The sequence below is a fragment of the Callorhinus ursinus genome, unplaced genomic scaffold (assembly GCF_003265705.2).
Source record: "Callorhinus ursinus isolate GAN/ISIS: 27379988/994484 unplaced genomic scaffold, GSC_fseal_2.0 scaffold20, whole genome shotgun sequence".
Taxonomy (NCBI): domain Eukaryota; kingdom Metazoa; phylum Chordata; class Mammalia; order Carnivora; family Otariidae; genus Callorhinus; species Callorhinus ursinus.
Genome location: NW_027397082.1, coordinates 26,056,149 through 26,080,255, shown reverse-complemented (window position 1 = coordinate 26,080,255; position 24,107 = coordinate 26,056,149). Strand labels below are relative to the sequence as shown.

Below are 24,107 nucleotides of genomic sequence, written 5' to 3'. Positions count from 1 at the left end.
CTTACATAGTAAGCATAAGGACTTGTCATAAAATGTCATTAAAAATTCAATAGTATTCTTTTACTGCTGAGCATGTGGGGGAAAAGATTAGTTGGTAAAGTAATGCTGAGAAGGGAGAAAGATAAAACAATAAAGGGTACTATCAGTCTACATTCTTTCTAATAAAACAATCCTGAAGTAATTTCATTCCATTCAGTAGGCATTCATTAGATGCATACTGAGGACATACTGTACACTGGATAACAAAGAGAATAAAAAGAAGCCATAATCACTGCCCTCACGGAATTTAGGATTTTCAAGAAAACTTCTGAAAACTAGATTTAAGATTTTAGAAAAAAGCAACAAAGGATGACTCTTTAAGCTTTACACGTTTTCCACTTTTTAACTGAACAAATCCAAAGATGCCTGAGCATGCTTCACTATATGATAAGACTTTCATCCTCTTCTGAAACCTTCAATATTAACAAGGTAAGTGTTTTGTCACCCACAGAAATCTATGAACAGCAATAACTACCTGCTATGGGTCCAGGTTGAAAGCAGCAAATGTGGCTACACTGCCTGAATACCAAAGCCACTTTGAAGGCCACCACTGTTTTTATATTTGAAAAAAAAAAAAAAAAGTATGCACAGCAGGCTTTTTTTTTTTTAAGATTTTATTTATTTATTTGACAGAGACAGACAGCGAGAGAGGGAACACAAGCAGGGGGAGTGGGAGAGGGAGAAGCAGGCCTCCCGCTGAGCAGGAGCCCGATGTGGGGCTCGATCCCAGGACCCTGGGATCATGACCTGAGCCGAAGGCAGATGCTTAACAACTGAGCCACCTAGGCGCCCCAAAGCACAGCCGGCTTTAGTAAAACTACAAGTTATTAGAAAGCATAAACACTAGATATCAGGATAAATCAAAATGATTTTAGAAAAAAATGAAGAGTGTTATAGAAAATGAGCCTTACCATCCAGGGCTTCTTTTAATTCATCTTTAGTCCAGGCCACTTCAGTCATCAGCAGGCGGAGGTAGTACATGGCGTGCTGGTGAGGCTGCTCAGCTCGGAAATTGTTAAGAGATCGCATATACTAGTGAAGGGAGACACAGGTTCATTAATTTTATAAGTCCTTTTAAAATCATTTAAAAAGATCAACTATAATCAAACTTCATTCTGCATAAATCCTGTGTTAGCGGGATGCAGGAATACCTGTTTCTTTCTCCTTTTTGAAGTGAGGTAATTTAGAATGGGGCTTACTCTAATATTCTCTGATTCTTAAATTAAAGGGCATGCTTTTTCTTTGTCTGGGCCGCTGCTTTATCCCCAGCGTCTGACATGTATTCTAAGTGTCCTCACTATGGGACATCTTTCACTCCTCAGAAAGCCATCTCCAGTTTTGAGGGCCTGCATCTCTTGGTATCCTTTGATTCTGTACCATAAGGCCATTCCCAAAGTCTTTATAAGCAAGTGGCTGTCCACTTACATATACAAAATATTGCATCTTCATCTGAAAACTACATTTGAAAATGGTAATTTTTCTTCTGGTGTACAATTAAGGTCACAGTTTGGCTTTTAAAACTGCTATCCATCCCATATTTCCATTATCAGGCCAACTGTGAGTTGAGTTTAAGTGGAAGACACGTCAAGCCTAAATAGTCTGCCCTACTGTGACAAGGTTCTCATGGCAGGCAGACCTCAGTCACAGAATCATGTGTCCTTCTGAAGTGGAGGGTGGATAAAACTTTTAAGGGGTCCCTCACAGCTACTAGGTCTACCTCAGGCTTCTCTCTGAAAGTCAGTGCTGCAACCTGCCCAGCTCTTGAGGGTCAGGTGTCCCTAAGTCACCCAGGGTCACTTTCTGAGGAGAGCACAGGACTTAGCAAAGACAGGGTGAGAGGACTGCCAGAGGGGTAGTAGTGCTTCTCCTCCTCTCCTCTCAAGAATGTTCACAATAAGGCAAAGTTACCACCTTATGTTTATGAACAACAACAAGATTACAAAAATGAGTTCAGAAAACTTACTGCCTCTTTGATAATTTCAAATCTTTTTTCATCAATCTCAAAGGTAGCCATTTTCTCAATAATCTTCTTTAGCAAAATCGGCTGCTTGTCATTGTAACCTTTCACCGAGAGCTACAAAGAAGAGTTCAGGGTATTAGAAGTCCAAAAATATCACGAAAAAAACCTCCAAATAAACACCTTAAGCTTGATTTTTAAACACTGAGAAAATCCCAAAGCCAGGTATATTAAAATAAAAGTGAAGAAGAAATTCAACTGATTTATCTTCTCATAAATATAATTTAACTCAGGAAGAGAACATTAACCATCCTTATTTACTAATAACCCAAAAGCCTAATTTTGCTATTCCTAAACAAAGTCAACAACAGGAAAACTCACCTGATGCCAGATTACAGCAGAACATACCACATCATCAAAATTCAAGCTCTCATTAAATCAAAATTAACTACAGACTATGTTTTAAGTTTTATCTTCCAAAAATAACTTCTAAGGAATGGCAGGTTTAAGGTTTTTATAGACGTGGTAAGAAGGTGAAAATTACCAGAGTATCATCTAGCCAACTGTTAGGTATGTCTCAAAATTGTTTCTATTTAAATATTTTTTAAAATTCCTCTTTGGCAAAGTCAGGCAGATCCAATTTTGTGTGTGGGTGTGTATATTTTTGTGGCATTTTGCCATTTTTGTCATTCAATGTTGCCCAAAAAGGATCCACACATCTCACCATTGCTTGTTTGAGGAATTCTGATGTATCAAAGCCAATGGCACAACAGATGTACTGTGAAGACACACTGTCTGTATTAGCAGGATTTTTGTCTCGGGACAATTTACTTTAATAGTCTCCAAAACCTAACACTGGGAAAAGCAGGGAATGCCTATTATTATATTTCCACACAGTGGCACCCACAGCAATAGAGGACACACTGCAACTAGAATACCCAAGAAAGCCTCTACCTTATACAAAATGATAGGTAAGAACCTCAGGTCATTATTGGCCATGGACAGCACATCATGTACCATGGGAACTAGACTGACAACTAGCAGAAAGCTCATTCTGTCATAAATTAAAAATTACCTATTTTAATGGTAATAAGCTACTAAAACTCAATAGCAAAAAATAAACAACAGATTATTACTTTTCTATTTCGAGTTTATTTTGATCTCTGAGCTTCAAATTTCCCTAGACGCTGAAAATGGTTAGTTATGTACACACACATTAAATGAAAACTACTGGAAATTTCACTTGTGGGGAAAAAAAAAAGGCACTGCAAAATAAAATTTTAAAACCCTAAAACCTTTTGTATAAGAATTCATAAAGAGGAGTACAGAGTACACAGCACATGCTCTCATTTTAGTTGTTACTAAAATGTACAATATTTTTTCAAGAAAAGTGAAGATGAATGTGTGCCATAGAAGGGATGTTAATTTGGAAATGAGATAAAAGTTTGGAAACACATCAGAAATAGTTTCAGGAGAAAAAAATCTAGTTATTTCTTGGGATGTTTTTAGTAATGCTTATTTTAAAACACACTTAAAAGTAGTTAATGGTGCATGCTACAAAATAAATTAAATGAAAACATCAAATATATTTGAACACAGGAGCTTTCTACTGCTGTCAGCAAAAATAAAGGAAGCTTATATAGGAGAAAAATTCAAGCACCACAACAATAACTACAGTTATTTTTCACTTACAGATGTTAATACAGTCAAGCACATGGAAAGAACAACATGTTTTCAGAATATGTTACACATTTCAAGCAGAGGAACATGCAGATAAATGTAGCACACATACATGTTCACAAATTGCACTAAACTCTACTGAATCATTCATTAGTGGAACGCCTACTAATTTGAGCTTTTCAATCATCAAAAAGGTGCAAGGAAGAAACCATCAACCTTCCTGTTTAAAAAATGCAGAAGTTAATAGTTTTCCCAAGCTCAACATAATGCTTAAAAGGTGTGGCACCTTTTCTTTGGTTTTCATTTTACTTACAAGTATTGCATTCATTCCTGATGCAATGCCATAGCTCAAACCTGAGAGGCGTGCTGCATATGTATACTCTTTTAAATCATCCTTCAATAACCTGATAAACAGGTATGTCATGTTGCAATGGAGAGGATCAGCATAAATGTAGCGACTAACAAAAAGAAAAACAAAAGAAATGCTTTGATACCTCAAGCAGTGGCATGGTAATGAAGAAACATGACCGAAGAGTATGGATATGCAGCCTCATGATCTGATTTTCTAGGGAAACAGAATCAGCCAACCTTGTTTTACAATGCCAGGAAGACATCGTTCTGTTGTCAAAGACCAAGATTTCACATAGAGAATGGGTGAGATTTAAACCTCAATCAGGGTCCCATTTTGTTTGAGGAGAAAAATATGACAATCTGATGAAAGACGTTAAAAAAAAACAAAAACAGAAATCAAGGAAAATTTGCATAATGTGAATGTAATCACTGAATACTTAGAATAAGAGCTAACTGAAAAATTAAATGATGAGAAAATATGATTAGCCATAAATATTTTTTTAAAAGAAATTAAACTCATACCCTCAATCAAAAACGCTTCCATCAAATCAATATAAAAAAATGTTGATGAGTGGAAGGCTCTAAGACGTGGGTACTTACATACATCCCATAGATGGTATTTTGGAGGTCATAGCTCAAGCCTGCTAGCTCTGCTGCATATGCATACTCGTTGAGTGAGTCTTTGAGGAGCTCAAGGTACAAATAGGCCATGTTACAGTGCAAGGGGTCCACATAAGCAAATGGGCTGGAAGAAAATGTTGACAGTAAAATAACTGATTTATTACTTCCCAATGTGATGTGGCCTTTTGAGATGGATCAAGAAACTGAACATCAGTTAATACCATTTCCTGAAGATATGGTTTGAATTCTTGAGTCTGTTCTTCTCGGGAGGCAAAAAACCACAAGATATCTGAAAAAGAAGCCCAAAGTACGCCACATGTGCTGGTAGTGGTGAGGAAGGAGAAGCAACTGTTTGCCCCAGATGGTGTGTGGCCAGACTGACAAGTTAGAAATTCAGGGCTGGGGCGCCTGGGTGGCTCAGTCAGTTAAGCATCTGCCTTTGGCTCAGGTCATGATCGCAGAGTCCTGGGATCGAGTCCCGTGTCGGGCTCCCCCACTGAGCAGGGAGCCTGCTTCTCCCTCTGCCTCTGCCTACTTGTGCTCTATCTCTCTGTCAAATAAATAGATAAAATCTTAAAAAAAAAAAAAAAACGCAGGGCAGGTAAGGAGTGGGAACAGGCTAAAAGGCATGCCTGCGTTGAGACTAAAAGGAGGAGGCATGGTCAGGCGCCTGGCAGGCTCAGTTAGAAGAGTACAAGACTCCTGATGTTGGGGTCGTGAGCTCCAGTCCCACACTGGGTGCAGAGATTATTTAAAATGAAAAACTAAATTAAAAATAAAAAAGGAGGCATGGCCGACAGAGCTCATCTAACATTTGCATGTCTTCCTCCCTCTAAGTAAGCCATACCGTCTTCCTCCCTCTAAGTAAGCCATACCCTGGGTGGACCTGAGTATGAGACTGAGAAGTTTGTGAGCTGTAATTTTTGACCTTAAACAAGAAAAACGGAGACCTGTGAAATGTTAGCTCATCTCTGAGTTTCCCCCCAAACCAATAAAGCTATAGCACTGTCAGTAAAATAATTGATAATTCCTACCGTATAACTGCAGAGAGAGCTACGAAAAAATACTAAAATAAAAAAAAAAATACTTAAGGGACGCCTGAGTGGCTCAGTTAAGCGTCTGCCTTTGGCTTGGGTCATGATCCTGGGATCCCGGGATCAAGTCCCGCATCGGGCTCCCTGCTCAGTGGGAAGCCTGCTTCTCCCTCTGCCTGCCACTTCCCCTGCTGGTGCTCTATCTGACCAATAAATCAATAAAATCTTAAAAAAAAAAAATACTTAAGTGAAAAAGAGCAACCAAAATGAGGAAACAATCAGAGAGTACAAGAACTAAATAGGACCACAGAGATCACCTAACTTAATCATTTCTTGAATAAGAAACACAGCTTTCCACGTGTAACCTGGGCTAGTAGTGGCAGAATTCAGATTCAAATGCAAGTCGAATGACCTACTCATTGGATTACATGACCTCACTTACCTTTATGACAAACAAGTAAGAGTCATTCACTCAACAAATGTGTATCACGCGCTTACTACTATAATAGACGGAAGCAGGTATGGTTCAGAAGAGCCTAGTGCTAGGCCCTTCTCTAGGTACTGGGAATAAAATCAGGTAAAGTCACTGACCTGATAGAGTTTAATAGTCTAGTTGGAGGACAGAATAAATTTTAATATATCAAGTGGGGATAGTGCTTTGAAAAAAATTAAGCAGGGTAAGAGGAACAGGAGTGAAGGTGGTGGTAGTAAGAGAAGATTGCTAATTTACATAAGATAGATAATCAATGCCTCTCTCATAAGGTGACATCTGGGCCTAGACCTGAAGGAAGCAAAGGAGCAAGCTCTGGGGATATCTGGGTGGGACTGGTTGAGGAAATAGCCAGTGCAAAGGACCCAAGGCCAGGTGCCTGCTTGGCTTGTTTGGCAGCAAATTAAAGTTTCACTCTATCTGGGAGCTCAGAGCCATATGGCTGAAGCTTAGAATGCAATTCCAAGAAGTGTCCTAAAATGCTGCATGCACAGCAGCTGTGCGGGTGAGCTGTAAGAGAGAACATGATTCAACCGCAATGCTTACATTCTGGTTCATTTGTTAATTAAAAAAATTTTATTTTGTATTCAAGTGCTATATGCTTAAATATGGATCAGAGTTTTTAAAACTGTAACTAAGTATGCATAATATAATCCTATTTCTGAAAATACTAAAAGGGTGTACACACACAAAATGTCTTAAAGAATATACAAGAAACCTAACAGTGTGAGCTCTAGGAATAGCAGAACACGGAGAGAGGGACTTTTGGGAAGTAGATGTTTTTAGTTCTAAGAACTGCGCTGGGTAGTGTAGAGAATGCACAAGTATCAAATGGTTTCTCAAAAGGTAGAGAAATTCATAATCACAGAAGTCAGATGGGAAAATGGTGACAAGCCGCTTGGAATGTTATAAATATCACTCTGAATATCAAAAAATAAAACCAGCTTTGTAATACTCTCTACCAACAATAAGCCACAGCCAGACAGTTCATGTTTAACGTGAAAAGTAAACAATCTCAGCACAGCTCCAGATAAGTCCATGAATCTCATGCTATAAAACACAATGTTTACATCCCCCTATAAGCTCATCCGTACGTGTTAGTGAAATACTAATTTTCTACTTAGAGTTTCTTTTTCCCTATTCCAAAACATTTAAAATGCATTTAGTTTTAGTTTCATGTCAAGTCAATCAATAAAAATTAGTGAACATTATTATATGATGCTAGGTTTATTTCATAAACACACACCACTGAATTTTAAATAAAAATTATGAAGTATAAACTCAAAGTAAAATCTGAACTGGATGATATACTTTACTATACAAATAAATAAAAGGAGACAGAGATGAACTGCAGATTTATATTGAGAAATCATTCCAACAGTAGTATTCATAAACGTTACTAAACATGTTCTTCCTTTTTAATTAAATCATTTTTAAGTGACCACGCCAAGAACAGAGAAAACAATATCTAAGGGCTTCAGATGTTTAAAGGCTGGAAAAGACTCAAAACCATTTAGTAACTACTACCTCCTCCTCTGGGCAAGTTTCAGAATACAAAACCGAAACTACAACAGAAAACACCCTCAATTATTTAATCTTTCCTGAATGAAATTTCTGCATGAGTCTATAGCCTCCCCAGACTCCAAAGTCCTGAAGGCTAGGAAGGTCCTCCTAATGGCTAACATAACTCATGTCAGTTAAAGGGTGTACTCATCAATGCGGAGGAAGAATTGACAACCTTGACTTTTACAATATCCCTTACCAGCAGCAGCCTTCCCTGGTCCAGGCTACATAACTCTAGTTCCTTTCATTTCTACACATGGGTCATCCCGGAAGCTAAGACAACTTTTAGGAATGGGATCATTGATTTTTAAAAGAAACTTTGTAGCCAGATTCATTTTACATACCTGAAAAATTCAAAGTTGAGACAAGCCTTTGGCAAGAAAAACTTATCATCTTGTTTGAACCAGAGTTTGCTCATAGCTGTATCCTGTGATGGAGAAACAATCTGGTTAATAAAATATGGGCACATTTGGCAAAAAGCTCAATCAAACCACTCTTCAAGAGGAGGAGAGGCAATGTTGAGAGTTTCATGGCCTTGAGGCATACTCAGAGGGTCTCCAGGTGGGAAGGTAAAGAGAGAAAACTGCTGATTCTGGTAGCAGAGAGAAATCACCCTTCTGTCTCCCCTGGGTGAGGGATATGGGGGACACAGCAGAGGAAGAGATAGACTGGAGAAGCCAATACCAACTGTCCTATCCCCGTCCTTCTGAACGCTGAGAGGCAGATGCAGGAGTCCTTAGCGGGGTGCGGCAGCCAGCCTCCAAGGGGGGCTATAGCAATCCCTACCTGTTGGCATTCACATCCCTGTATAGTCATCTCTCCCACAATGAACCAGGATTGGTCTATGTGAGCAAGACTATGACAGAAGCGATGGCATGGTACCTCTGAGATTAGATTCTAAAAGACATTACGGATTCCATCTTGATCACCCACTTTCTCTCTTGAATCACTCACTTTGGAGGAAGCCAGTTTCCATGTCAAACAACTCTATCTATATGGTGAAGAGCTAAGGCCTGCCAACAATCACACAACTGAATTTAGAAGAAAATCCTTCAGCTCTAATTGAGCCTTCAGAGGCTGAAGCCCCAGCCAACAGTTTGACTATAATAAGAGACCCTGAGCCAGAATTACCCAACTAAGCCACTTCCAGATTCCTGACCCTCAGAAACTGCATGGAGATAAATGTTTTCAGTTCCTAAATTTTGGAGGAATTTGTTATGTGGTAATAGATAACACAGCCAGAGATGAACAAATAAGCCACTACTTTAACTCTCCACTTCACTCATACTGTATTAAAAACTCTTGAAACTCTGACAAGAGATATAAATGTTCTCCTTAGTTTACTTTGAGAAGACCTATTTAAAACAAACTACAAAAAATAGGAGAGGTAAACAAGCTTTCTCTTTGAATAACCTAACCTCTAATTCATTAAAATGTCAGTTTTTTCTTCTCAAACTTTTAATTTATATTCTAGTCAACATACAGTGCAATATTCGTTTCAGGAGAATTCAGAGATTCATCACTTACATACAACACCCAGTGCTCATCATAACAAGTGTCCTCTTAAGCCCCATCACTCGCCAAGCCCATCCCCACCCACCTCCCTCCATCAACCCTGTTTGTTCCCTGTCTTTAAGAATCTCTTACGGTTTGTTTCCCTCTCTCTTTTTAATTTTTATCTCCTCCCTCCCCCGTATGTTCACCTGTTTTGTTTCTTAAATTCCACATATGAGTGAAACCATATGGTATTTGTCTTTCTCTACCTTATTTCGCTTAGCATAATACACTCTAGCTCCATCCACGGGGTTGCAAATGACAAGATTTCATTCTTTTTGATGGGTGAGTAATATTTCATTGTATATATGTGCCACATATTCTTCATCCATTCATCAGTTAATGAACATCTGGGCTCTCTCCATTGTTTGGCTAGTGTTGATAATGCTACTATAAACACTGGGGTGCATGTATCCCTTCAAACATGTATTTTTATAACCTTTGGGTAAATAGCCAGTAGTGCAATTGTTGGATTATAGGGTAGTTCTACTTTTAACTTTTTGAGGAACCTCCATACTGTTTTCCAGAGCAGCTGCACCAGTTTGCATTCCCACCAGCAGTTATAAGGGAGTTCCCCTTTCTCCACATCCTCGCCAACACCTGTTGTTTCTTGTGTTGTTAATGTTAGCCATTCCCACAGGTGTGAGGTGTTATCTCATCGTGGTTTTGATCTGTATTTCCCTGATGATGAGTGAGGTAGAGCATCTTTTCATGTGCCTCTTAACCACCCGTATGTCTTCTTTGGAAAAATGTCTATGTCTTCTGCCCATTTCTTAACTGGATTAATTGTTTTTTAGGTGTTGAGTTAGTTTGGTAAGTTCTTTACAGACTTTGGATACTAACCTTTCATCAGATATGTCATTGCAAATATCTTCTCCCATTCCACAGGCTGCCTTTTAGTTTTGTTTTTTTTTAATTTTTTTTTATAGATTTTATTTATTTATTTGAGAGAGAGAATGAGATAGAGAGAGAGCACAAGAGGGAAGAGGGTCAGAGGGAGAAGCAGACTCCCCGCCGAGCAGGGAGCCCGATGCGGGACTCAATCCCGGGACTCCAGGATCATGACCTGAGCCGAAGGCAGTCGCTTAACCAACTGAGCCACCCAGGCGCCCTGCCTTTTAGTTTTGTTGATCGTTTCCTTCGCTGTGCAGAAGCTTTTTATCCTGATGAAGTCCCAATAGTTCATTTTTGCTTTTGTTTCCCTTGCCTCCTGAGATGTGTCTAGCAAGAAGTTGCTGCAGCCGAGGTCAAAGAGGTTGCTGCCTGTGTTCTCCTTTAGGATTTTGATGGTTTCCTGTCTCACATTTAGGTCTTTCATCCATTTTGAGTTTATTTTTATGTAAGGTATAAGAGAGCAGCAGTCCAGTTTTCCCAGCACCATTTGTTGAAGAGCCTTTTTTCCATTGGATATTCTTTCCTGCTTTGTTAAAGATTATTTGACCATATAGTTGTAGGTCCATTCCTGGGTTTTCTATTCTATTCCATTGACCTATGTGTCTGTTTTTGTGCCAGTATCACACTGTCTTGATGATCACAGCTTTGTAATACAGCTTGATGTCCAGAATTGTGATGCCTCCAGCTTTGCTTTTCTTTTTCAGGGTTGCTTTGGATATTTGGGGTCTTCTGTGGTTCCATACAATTTTAGGATTGCTTGTTCTAGTTGTGTGAAAAGTGCTGGTGGTGTTTTGATAGGGATTGCATTAAATGTGTAGATTGCTTCGGGTAGTCTAGACATTTTAACAATGTCTGTTCTTCCAATCCATGAGCATAGGATGTTTTCCCATTTCTTTATGCCCTCTTCAATTTCTTTCATAAATGTTTGGTAGTTTTCTGAATACAGAACTTTTACTTCTTTGGTTAGGTTTATTCCTAGGTATCTTAATGGTTTTTGGTGCAACTGTAAATGGGATCAATTCCTTGATTTCTTTTCCTGCTGCTTCATTACTGGTGTACAGAAATGCAATAGATTTCTGTACGCTGATCGTATATCCTGTGACTTTGCTGAATTCATGTATTAGTTCTAGCAATTTTTTGGTGGAGTCTTTGGGTTTTCTACATAGAGTATCATGTCATTTGCAAATATTGCAAGTTTGATTTCTTCCCTGCCAATTTGGATGCCTTATATTTCTTTTTGTTGTCTTGATTGCTGAGGCTAAGACGTCCAGTACTATGTTAAATAGTCTTGTTCCTGACCTTAGAGGAAAAGCTCTCAGTTCTTCCCCACTGAGAAGAGCTATGGGTATCCCCACTGACACCAGCTGTGGGTCTTTCGTATATGGCTTTTATGATGTTGAGGTATGTTCCATCTATACCTACTTTGTTGAGGGTTTTTATCAAGAATGGATGCTGTATTTTGTCAAATGCTTTCTATGCATCTACTGAGAGGATCATATGGTTCTTATCCTTTCTTTTATTAAGCTAATGTATCGCATTGATTTATTTGTGTATACTGAACCACCCCTGCAGCCAAGTAATAAATCCCACTTGATCGTGGTGAATGATTCTTTTAATGTACTGTTGGCTTCAATTTGCTAGTATCTTGAGAATTTTTGCATCCACGTTCATCAGGGATATTGGTGTGTAATTCTCCTTTTTAGTGGGGTCTTTGTCTGGTTTTGGGATCAAGGTAATGCTAGCAGTGTAGAAGGAGTTCGGAAGTTTTCCTTCCATTTCTATTTTTTGGAACAGTTTAAGAACAGGTGTTAACTCTTCTTTAAATGTCTGGTAGAACTCCCCTAGAAAGCCATCTGGCCCTGGACTTTTGTTTGTTGGGAGATTTTTGATCACTGATTTAATATCTTTGTTGGTTATGGGTCTGTTCAGATTGTCTATTTCTTCCTGTTTCAGTTTTGGTAGTTCGTATGTTTCTAGGAATTTATCCATTTTGTCCAGATTGCCTAGTTTGTTGGCATATAATTTTTCATAATATTCTCTTATGATTATTTGTATTTCTGTGGTGTTGGTTGTGATCTCTTCTCCTTCATTCATGGTTTTATTTATTTAGGTCCTTTCTCTTTTCTTTTAAAAGAAGTCTGGCTAAGGGTTTATCAATTTTATTAATTCTTTCAAAGAACCAGCTCTTGGTTTCATTGATCCATTCTGGTTTTTTTTGTTTGTTTCTGTATCATTTATTTCCACTCTAATCCTTATTATTTTCTTTCTGTTGGCTTCAGGCTTTATTTGCTGCTCCTTTAGGTGTAAGGTTAGCTTGTGTATTTGAGACTTTTCTGCTTCTTGAGGAAGGCCTGTATTGCAAATATACTTCCCTCTTAGGACTGCCTTTGCTGCATCCCCAAAATTTTGGACTATCGTGTTTTCATTTTCATTTGCTTCTGAGTACTTTTTTATTTCTTCTTTAATTTCCTGGTTAACCCATTCATTCTTTTAGCAGGATGTTCTTTAACCTCCATGTATTTGTGGTCTTTACAAATTTTTTTCTTGTGGTTGACTTCAAGTTTCATAGCATTGTGGCCTGAAAATATGCATGGAATGATCTCGATCATTTTGTACTTGTTGAGGGCTGATTTGTGTGTGACCTAGTATGTGATCTATTCTAGAGGATGTTCCACGTACACTCGAAAAGAATGTGTATTCTGCTGCTTTAGGATGAAATGTTCTGAATATATCTGTTAAGTCCATCAGGTCCAGTGTGTCATTCAAAGCCATTATTTCCTTGATTTTCTGCTTAGAAAATTTTCTGCTTTTCTGTCCATTAATTTAAGTGGGGTGTTAAAGTCCCCTACTATCATTGTATTATCAATGACTTTGTTTGTTATTAATTGATTTATATATTTGGGTGCTAAGCTGGGGGCATAAATATTTACAATTGTTAGATCTTATTGATGGATAGATCTCTTAATTATGATATAATGCCTTTCATCTCATTGTTACAGCCTTTGTTTTAAAAATCTAGTTTGTCTGACATAGGGGTGCCTGGGTGGCTCAGTCATTAAGCGTCTGCCTTCGGCTCAGGTCGTGGTCTCAGGGTCCTGGGAGTGGGCCCTGCACTGGGCTCCCTGCTCAGCGGGGAGTCTGCTTCTCCCTCTCCCACTCTTCCTGCTTGTGTTCCCTCTCTTGCTGTGTCTCCTCCGTCAAATAAATAAATAAAATCTTAAAAAAAAAAAATCTAGTTTGTCTGACATAAGTATGGATACTCTGGCTTTCTTCTGACATACATTCACATCCCCTCACTTTCAATCTGCAGGTATCTTTAGGTCTAAAATGAGTCTCTTGTAGGCAGCATATAGATGGGTCTTGCTTTTTTTTTTTATCCATTCTGATACCCTATGTCTTTTGACTGGAGTATTTAGTCTGTTTACATTCAGAGTAATTATTGAAAGCTATGAATTTAGTGCCATTATATTACCTGTCAAGTCGCTGTTCCTATAGACTGTCTCTGTTCCTTCCTAGTCTTTGTTACTTTGGGTCTCTCTTTCCTGCTCAAAGGGTCCCCTTTAATATTCCTTGCAGGGCTGGTTTAGTGGTCACGAATTCCTTTAGTTTTTGTTTTTCTGGGAAACTCTTTTATCTCTTCTTCCATTCTGAATGACAGCCTTGCTGGATAAAGTATTCTTAGCCGCATAATTTTCCCATTCAGCACGTTGAATATATCCTGCCATTCCCTTCTGGCCTGCCAAGTTTCTGCGGACAAATCTGCTGTGAACCTGATTCCCTTGTAGGTTAAGGACTTTTTCCCCTTTCTGCTTTCAGGATTCTTTCCTTGTCTGTGTATTTTGTGAATTTGACTATTATATGTCTAGGTGATGCCTGGTCTTTGTTGAATTTAATGGGAGTTCTCTGGGCTTTTTGGATTTCAACATCTGTGTCCTCCCCTAGATCAGGAAAGTTTTCAGTTAATTTGCTCAAGTAAACTTTCTGCTCCTTTTTCTTTCTCATCACCTTCTGGGACTCCTATGATAAGAATGTTACTATGTTTTAAAAAGCTGCTGAGTTCCCTAAGTCTACCTTCATGATCCAATACCTTTCCCTCTTCTTTTCAGCTTCATTTTTTCCCATAATTCTATCTTCTATATCACTGATTAATTTCTCTTTGTTCATCCTCATTGTTATGGCATCCATTAGGGTTTGCATCTCAGTTATAGCATTTTAATTTCGGTCTGACTAGATTCCAGTTATTTTATCTCTACAGTAAGGGATTCTCTAGTGTCTTCTATGCTTTTTTCAAACCCAGGTAGTATTCTTATAATCATTGTTTTAAATTCTAGTGTAGAAGTACCTGGGTGGCTCGGTTGGTTGGGCGTCTGCCTTCAGCTCAGGTCATAATCCCGGAGTCCCAGGATGGAGCCCCACATCCAGCTCCCCGCTCAGCTGGGAGTTTGCTCTCCCTCTGCCCCCTCCCCCCCCGCTAATGTACTCTCTCTCTTTCTCAAATAAAAACATCTTTTAAAAATAAATAAAAGTAAATAAATTCTAGTTCAGACATCTTACTTATATCTGTATTGGTTAAATCCCTGGCTGTTACTTCTACTTCCTGTTCTTTCTTTTGTGGTGAATTCCGTCTCGTCATTTTGTCGAGAAAAAACAAAACAAAACAACAACAAAAAATTAGATCCTAGGTGTGTTTGGGTCTGCTTGTCAAAAGAAGCTAGATCCTATTTCCCCTAGAGCTAAAGCTCTGTAGCACTTTATGATCAGTAGACTTGGTACATGCAAGGGGTTTGTGCTGGTCTGAGGGTAGGGCCTGCTGCACTGATTCTCAGGCCTATTTGCCTTGTAGAGATGGGGGGTGTAAGTGGCTCCAATCTCTACTTGATGGTACTATTTAGCTCACTGAGGTCAGTCAGTGTTGAGGGGGTGGGGGTGGGGGAGACAAACGGGGGATATAGCTCCACTCTGCTCTCTCATCCCTGCAGTGGAAAGCTTGTGCCCACCACTATTCAGGGAGCCCTTACAGAAGAGCAAACAATCACCCCTCTTGTGCCTCAGCTTCCATCAAATCCCTGCCTTCACCCTGTCTGTGTCCAAGCTGTTTTATCTCAGGGCGCAGCTGGGTTTCTAAACTCCAAATTTTAGGGACTCCCGCAGCACCACCCCGTGCTGATCCTCCGGGGAAGGATGTCTCCCCACTTTTGCTGCTTGCAGCCAGTCCCAGGAAAGTGGTCACAGGACTGCGAAGTGGTTCAAAGTTTATGGCAAAGCAGAACCAAAAGCAGGCACTAAGACTCCCTGCCCTCAGCTGGTGTCCCTGCTCCTATGCCTGGGAACAGTACAGCACACTGGTGCCACCCTTTCTTCTGTCCGTGGAGAGGTCTTGCTGCCACTCCTAAATGCACTCCAAACAGGGGAACTGTTTACCCCTGCGACCCAGGGGATCCTCAGACTATACTGCCCACTCCCAGGTATCCACCCTTCCTCCCCACAGAAGCACCACTAAGCCAGGCATGACCCTGGCAGTAGGAGACTTCTAAAACTTCAGATTTTGTGTTCTGCTGCTTATAATACCTTGCAGTAGTCTCTGTAAGTAGGGCTCCCTCCCTTCCGCAGCCCCGGCAGTTCTTATCTCCCCCAAATCAACTCTCCACAGCTCCAACCTTCCACAATTCTACTTGTAGACTTGCAGTTTTGTTCTCTCAGTGCTCAGATTGATTTCTTGGGTGTTCAGAATGATTTGATATTTATCTAGCTGTGTTCAAGGAATGAGGCAAGCTTAGGTCCCCCTATTCCTCCGCCATCTTAACTCCTCCCTTAAAATGTCATTTTTAAAGAAAAATGGTCGTCTAGTTAATAATCTAGTTGCTTGAGATAAATTTCAAGTTTCTAAACACTACGTCATCTCATTGAGTTGATCTGAATGTTAGGTCCTTTGAAGAAAATAAAAAAAGATGTATGTCTACAGTGGTGAGTTTAGAAAGAGAATTTAGGAAAGAGGATGTGCAGTAATAATTTGATCCATTTTTCTACACAATTTACTCAAGGTGTAAATAATGACACGAAAAGAACATTCTGAAAAAGGAAAAGAAAAAGCTCCATTTCTCCTCTGTATCGTTCCAATTTTAGTATGTGCTGTCGAAGCGAGCACAAAAGCTCCATTTCTCAATCACCGTTCTCAATGGCTTATTAACTTCCTAACTTCCTTGTTCTCATCAACTTCCTAAAGCCACTCTAACAAACTGAGAATTATTTTTAAGGGCAAGAAATCCAAGCGCTTCCTCTTGGATATGCTTTCTTCCAGGGTTTAGAAATTCTCTTTATCTCTAACTTTCATGATGCAGCACAAATCAACTTCCTTAGTCTTCAGTGAATATGGAAAGTAGGCTGATAACTTTCAGATCTGTGGTTGTAGCCCAGAATTAATTTTTTTTCTGCGAAGAAAACAATACCCTAGATTCTAAACTGTTTAGTAGTTTGTCTGCTTTAACTTTTCTAGCCTTTTAATATTCCTTGCAGCTATTCTTTCTACAAGTTTCTGGTAACTCTTAGGATGTGAGCCCCCAAAACCAACACAGTATCAAATGAAGAAATCATCTCTCCAGTCCCTTCTGTGTAATAGGTGTATCCCCTAAATTTAAAAATCACCAATTCTAATATGTTACCTTAATAAGAGAAGGGTACGGTGTTGCTTCTTTTTCTAATGATAAAATCTCAAAATTCGTAGGAATAAATTCATTCTTCGTTGGAAGTTTAAATTTACCATTGAGGTCAGCATTTTGCCATTTCTGGATGAATAATGAAAAACACAAAAGCAATTAAAGTTGGATTCAGAAGTTTAAAATAGTCCTTTTGCTTAATATCTAGGCAAATATTAAGAGGATAAATGTCACACAGCTTTTCTTTTCCACTCCCAAGATCCACTGATGGCTTTTTGTGAAACTTGAGTTGGTCTCTCTGTTACTAATGAAGATTTTGTACTTATTCATCTTTCCTCTTTACATATTTCCAAAATGACCAGCTGAGGTTAAGGGGCAATCTGCGACTACAGAAACCTGAGAGACTACTTGGTCCATATGAAGATCACATTGGCTCTAGCTCCTTAAAGAAGGAAGAATATGTACAGGGATATATTCCTGCAACTGGTTGTTTACAGAAGAATTAAACTTTCAGCTGCACTAAATTACTTCCATGTATGGCCTGAAAGCTAGACTAGAGGGGCTTCCTTCACTTCAGTACTGCTCCTTAAGGCCGGGTCCACAACTGTCCCAGATGACCACATGAACTTCCAAGTGAACCAGTAATTCAAGGTCAAGAACAAAGAGTAGTCTTAAGCCTGCACTGTGCAACAGGGTTGATACAACCTGCAGACTGGATGTGCTTGATGGGCTAGTTCCAAAAGCTAAGTGGGACAGATCACAGGTCAGTGATTGTTGGACTCTTACTTATAAGACTTCATTATTTAAAAAAAAAAAAAAAAAAAAGCAGCCATGTGCCAATAATCTAGGGTTCAGTAATTTGGTCTCCAGATGATCTAGCACAGCCTTGCAACTTCTGCAGTTCTATTTTGGTCCCTGACTTTATATTTTTTGGCACTGGGATGGTGGGGATGTTGGCCACATTATTTATGAGTAGCAGCTTAGGTCTCCCGAATGGCTAAATAGTAGGGACTAGGAAATACGTAGTAAATAATTTCACTGCTAAACTCCCAGATAAATTTGGGTTGTTTTGTTTTTAATTAAGTCAGCTCTACCCCCAATATGGGGCTTGAACTCACAACCCTGAGATCAAGTCTTATGCTCTTCCAACTGAGCCAGCCAGGCACACCCCAGATAAATTTGTTTAAAAAAAAAAAATCCCATTCAGGAGGTGCCTGGGTGGCTCAGTCAGTTAAGCATCCAACTCTTGGTTTAGGCTCAGGTCATGATCTCAGGATTGTGAGATCGAGCCCCACGTCAGGTTCTTTCCCTCTCCCTCTCTCCCCCCCCACCCCTCCCTCCACTTGTACACTCTTCTCTCTCTCTCTCTCTCTAAAATAAATAAATAAATAAATAAATAAAATCTTTTAAAAAAATTCCCATTCGGGGCAGGTTTGTTGTCATCAGAGGTTGGTGAACAGGGGTTCTCTTTTGTTTTAGGATTAATTCATGGGAGATCAGTATTCCTCACAGTTTAGCTAGATGGATATTTTCATACACGAAAGGGCTCGTGATCTCCTTCTGTGCTGTGAATAGGTCAGAGAAGTACCAGCAATGATTTTCTTAAACTATTTCTTCTTTTTTCTGTATTACATGGGTACACTTAAGAAATGTCCATTACTCAAGTTTAACTAGACTCTAGTCAGAGCAAGGCTTTCTGGTGTCTTCCCATGAATAAAGGATACAATCTCAAAGATATGGTGACAATGAAAATCAAAAAAGAAAAAATACTAGACAAGTAGATAAGACTCAAAAACAAAATCTGGACTACTGATGAATGGGGTAACATACTATCTAAACACACCTATTTTGAAACAAATTCTAATTCCCTTACACAGACAAAAGGAGCAATGAGACAATATGAGGCATAAAATACAGCATCTCCTAAAGTGAAGACAGTGTGAATCTCAGAGACTGTTCCCACCTGTATATACAGCACGACCGTGAGGCCTTTGGAGCCCTTGTATCTGTCTTTCATGCTCTCTACTTCCATCTCTTCTTGCCTGTTTTGGTGCCTTTGCTTCTCTGTGTACTTTGGACTTCAGTGATCTTTGACTGCATGAAGCTGGGAGTCTGCTTTCAGCCCTGCTGATCTAACAGACACATGAGAAGGTGGCCACAGTGCCATTTCTTCATGCAAAAACCTAAGCTCTAGCTCTCCATCTCCTTGTTCACTTTGCTCGGGACAGTACAGACAGCCATGGGCCATCCCTCTCCATACTCTGGGCCGTGAGTTGGTTAATGTAGAGAGCTCATGCTCTTGTGTGTCCCTCACACATCAAGTTTATTCACAGATGAGCAAATCCTACCTTAATGACTTCATCTGGTATAGCTTCTTGCTTGTACTGGGTTCCGTACCACTCTTCTGTGCAGTCAGTTTTTCCTTCAAAGGACTTGGAAACTATTGCAACCCTAAAGGCAAGTGGAAAAAACAGACACCATAAACTCACGCTGGATACATGCATTTATAGAACATTACTCATGAAAATATAAATAATATCCAAGAACATGGTGGGCCTCTAAGACCCAGTAAATTCAGTAACACTTAGTCAAAATAGGCAACCAAGTATAGAGGTTTCTGCTTGTGGTCTCTGTTACCCTTTGGTTGGAGCCCTTCATTTTTAATGTGAAAAACTGCATGCAGGACTCTTGTGGGTAATGCTACTGACTAAAATTTTAAAATAAGAGTAGCTAGGGAAAAAAATGGAACAAAGTCAGTTGTAAAACAGTCTTTAAAAAAGCAAAACAAAGTACTCCATCCAGGAACAGCCAAGGCCCAGGGTTAACAAAAATGGTTACCCACCCCCCCACCGCCCCAACCCTTGTTGGCTCATCCAGAGATCCAAAAAACCAAAAACACGCTATTATTATTTGCTAAGTTTGTGCTCTATGGTTTTTTTCCTGACAGAGACTACCATCAAATACATCTAGTACATGTACATTGGCCTTCATGCTTCTAGAGGTAAAGGAAACAAGACCAAGAAACACCTCTCTATCTTCTAATTTGCCAGTTTTTTAACTGTGTGTGTGTGTGAGAGAGTGCTATTCTTTAATTCTATCTACAAAGAATTGGCTGCTGATATGGTATTCCTGATCTGGCCTAGCTGCCTCTGACCACTTAAGAATATATTCCATAGAAACAGAGGGAGGAATCATAGGGCTTAATGGATGGAAGAGTTATGTTATCGTGTCTAGAAGAAGTGATCCATGTTGGCATTTTGAGAATTCCTTTTGCAGGGTATATATACATGGCGTGTGTATAGAACTCACACGGCCACATGAAGGATATATAATGTTTGTTAAGGACATTCATTCAATACATGACAGAGCCTGCTAAGACTCAGCCCAAGAAAGTGCTTCTACTCTTGCTGACTTCCTACAAAACGAATGGACTGATTCTCAAGGAGAACTCTGAAAACTGTGTTAGGATGTAAAATAACCTGGCAGACAGATGGTATTCCCATCTTCTCTTCCATGAGGTGCCTGATTTTGGACAAGTTTGTTACATAGGTGGCTTTGGTCTCCCTGAATGATGGCCCACACATGAGAATAATGTACAAACTACTGATGACTGTGAACACTGAAGCATTCATGTGGCAGTGGACACAACCCCTGAAACAAGAGCACCTTAAACTCTCTCCTGAGAGAGAAAATGAATAAACTCAGGGAAGGCTACCAGGTGCTTTGGAGGATGACCTAGGACACAGAAAGCAACAGACACTGGAGGCTGTTCAGTAATGCTCAGGTTAAAAAGGGGGAGAAGAGAGGCGATTGGTTAGGTACAATCCTAAAGGATTTAGACAGCTGTATACCAAAGTAAAGTGGATGGGTAACATTTGAAATGTTATGCTAGTAAATATGAAATAAACATAGTTCCCTCAAACAAGGCAAACATCAAATACTGGCCTGACAAAGAGGGATACCTTTGCAGAACAAGAACTAGTATACCACTGAGGAATTTAAAACTGAAACATACAGTGAAAGACTATTTAAAAATAAATTATAAAAGGTAAGCAAGGGGAATAACAGAAGAGACAGAGTATATACACATCAGACCTACATAGAAATCTACAAACCAGAGTGTGAAAGCACAAGAGACTTAAGTTAGGAAAAAAAGAAGAGAAGGCACAATAATCTAAGTATGCCACGGAGAGCCGCAATATATTTAACTGCAGACAGCTGAGAAAAACTAGCACAGGTACTGTTACATCCTTAGACTATCTGCTGGAAATCTAATTATGCTTAAAAATAGTCTTGAAGAGTTTTTTTAAGTGTGTGTGTGTGACAATGCTATTCTTTAATTCTATCTACAAAGAACTGGCTGCTGATATGGTACTAACATGGTCCTTAGAAAGAAGACAGAAAAAGAACTTTTCTTTGTATACCGAAACTTGCAACAGTGAAACAGTGGGCTAGACTGAATGCCCACCACTGGCTTCAAGTCAGCCATTTAGAAACGTTCAGAGGAAATGAACAGCTGTTGAAGCTCTACAGGACTCATTCAGAAACAGTAAGTATCCTGACTATAGACATTAAAAGGGAATACAGCTCCCCAGATATGAATTCTCATGAGATTTTTGCAAATAATCCCTGAGAGAGCAAAGGTGGAAAGACATCCAAGAATGAGGAGAGGCTTCACAGGTAATTGTGATGAATTCAAACAATTAATAGAGAGGGTACAGATCTGGCCATCAGAAACTTGGATTCTGGTCAATACTCTGACTTATTTTCTTCGAGATCTTGCCAAAATCACAGTTAAGATCTAAATTAGGCAAGTCTCTGGGCTTCAGTTTCATTACTTTTAAATAAGGATTCTAAGTAGATGAACTCTATCCTTCCACTAGAAGAATTCTACAATATCATGATATCAAATCATATTTTCAAAAGACATGCGTCAAAGAAGAAAGAAGGTACAAAAAAAATCTACTGATGAGACCCAAAGCCAAACTTAAAGAATTGTGACAGGAAGGTCACAGTGCTGAAGAAATTGAGGTTCATGAAAAATGCTAAAAAAACACTTTTTAAAAGGGTTTCTTAAAGAAAGAAGGAATCAAGGAAGATTAGGCTAAAAGCTTAGAGAAGTCAACCAACTTTTACTGAGCCCTTGGTAACTTGAATCTGAAAAAAACATTCTTACCTGGAAGGACCTCCTAATCCAACAGGACACACGACCTAAAGCAAAATGTGATACACATTTTGGTCTCAGGTTGGCAGATGACAGGACCACTGACCTCTTATTTATATTGTTTTTAGAAAAAACATGAGTCGGGGTGCCTGGGTGGCTCAGTCCATTAAGCAGTTGCCTGCGGCTCAGGTTGTGATCCCAGGGTCCTGGGATCGAGCCCCACCGTCGGGCTCTCTGCTCAGGGAGGAGCCTGCTTTTCCCTCTCTCTGCCCCTCCCCCCACTTGTGCTCGCTCTCTCCCTCAAATAAATAAATAAAATCTTTTAAAAAAGAAAAAACATGGGTCTTTAAACTGCAAAGATGAACCAAACAACAGAAAGAAAGGGGGTTGAAACCCAGGCCAGGATTAACGAGTGAGCCAACCAAGTCAATGAATTCACATCTCCAACGCAGATCATTCACATTCTCTGATGCTTAGGCAACCAACAAATCCCAGGTAGGATCACTGCCCACCAACTTTTAGAAACACTGGAGGACAGGAGAAGAGGCAGAAGATGGAGATGGACAAATGCTCTAATTTTCAGAAAGGGAAAGGAGTGGAGTCTAAAAAAGCATAAGCCAGTGGTTTAGGCACTGACCTCTCACAAAAGTCTAGTCAACTGTCAGACTACCAAACATTTAGACAAGAAGACAATTATCCTAGGACCTGCATGGATTCAGCAAGAACTCCTCCTGAACAAAGATTTACTTATGACTTAAGCAGGGGATGTGGCCAAGACTCTATAGCTGTATCTGTAGATTTAATTTGGCAAAACGGAAATCCTGTCACATGGTACAACACAGATGAACCTTAAAGACATTATGCTAAGTGAAATAAAGATACATTGTATGAGTCCACTGATATTAGGTATGTAAGTAGTCAAATTCATGAAAACAAAGTAGAATGGTGGTTACCAGGGGATGGGAAGAGGGAGAAAAGAGGACTTGTTTAATGGGCACAGTTTCAATTTTATAAGGTGAATAAGTTCTGGAGATCTGCTTCACAACAACATTAATATATTTAACAATATGAATATAATACTGAACTGTACACTTAGAAATGGTTAAAACTGTAAATTTTATATTATGTGTTTTTTTACCACACAAAAAAGACATCCACAGAAATGTGTGGGCCTATTTCTGGACTCTGTTCTATTCTAATGATTTCTTTTTGATCCTCAGGCCAATGAACATCATAATTAACATAGCTTTATAGTTAGCCTCCAAATCCAACAGTTTGAGTCCTCCAACTTTCGTTTTTATGTTCAAGAGTGTTACCGCTGGGCACCTGGGTGGCTCAGTCGGTTAAGCATCAACTCTTGATTTCAGCTCAGGTCATTATCTCAGGGTCCTGGGGTCGAGCCCCCTGTCAGGCTCCAGGCTCAGCATGGAGTCTGCTCGAGATTCTCTCTCTCTCCCAATCCCCCCCCCCACACTTGCTCTTACTCTCTCTACAATAAATAAATAAATCTAAAAAAAAAAAGTGTGTTATGGATAATCCAGGTCCTTTGTATGCCCATAGGTATTTTGGAATCAGTTTACCAATTACTAAAAGGAAAAACGGCTACTAGGATTTTGACTGTGATTACACAGAGTCTATGAATCAGATTGGAGAGAATTTAATAGCAAGTCTCCTAACAAGGTCTTTAATTTCTTTTGGCACTGTTTTGTAGTTTTGTATGTTGAAGTCTTGCTTATCTTTGATTAAATTCATTCCTAGTTATTTTACATTTTTGTTGCTATTGTAAATATTTTTTCTTTCAATTTTCAAATAATTACAAATTCATAGGAAGTTACAAAAATAATAGAGGGAGGTCCCGTGTATTCTTCACCCAGTTGCCTCAATGGTTAATTAACTCTTACATTAATTATAGTAAAATACCCAAACTAGGAAAATGGCATTGATAGAATGTGTACGTAGAGTTAGTTCTATGTCATTTTATCATATTTATCACCAATAAACTACCAATAATACTTCTTTTAATCTTCCCATCGTTTGTTGCTAGTACATGTCTGGAAAAGTACAAACAATGGTAACTAGGAAAAAGACTTTGGTGGAATAGTTCTGT

General features: G+C 39.3%; 1 protein-coding gene across 4 annotated transcripts in view; it reads right to left on the bottom strand.

Moving 5' to 3' along the window:
• Nucleotides 1-24,107, bottom strand: part of IDE (insulin degrading enzyme) — a 105,632-nt gene that overhangs the window by 15,830 nt on the left and 65,695 nt on the right. For 3 of the 4 annotated variants that reach the window (XM_025881142.2, XM_073904437.1, XM_073904438.1), the window contains exons 12-17: nucleotides 19,185-19,287; nucleotides 16,843-16,965; nucleotides 8,080-8,162; nucleotides 4,628-4,772; nucleotides 2,003-2,113; nucleotides 951-1,071 (exon numbers count right to left, since the gene is read on the bottom strand). In XM_025881142.2, the coding sequence (XP_025736927.1) occupies nucleotides 951-1,071; nucleotides 2,003-2,113; nucleotides 4,628-4,772; nucleotides 8,080-8,162; nucleotides 16,843-16,965; nucleotides 19,185-19,287 (686 nt within the window). Of the gene's footprint in view, nucleotides 1-950; nucleotides 1,072-2,002; nucleotides 2,114-3,989; nucleotides 4,135-4,627; nucleotides 4,773-8,079; nucleotides 8,163-16,842; nucleotides 16,966-19,184; nucleotides 19,288-24,107 lie in introns of all 4 variants that reach the window. The other variant, XM_025881145.2, reaches the window with a different exon arrangement.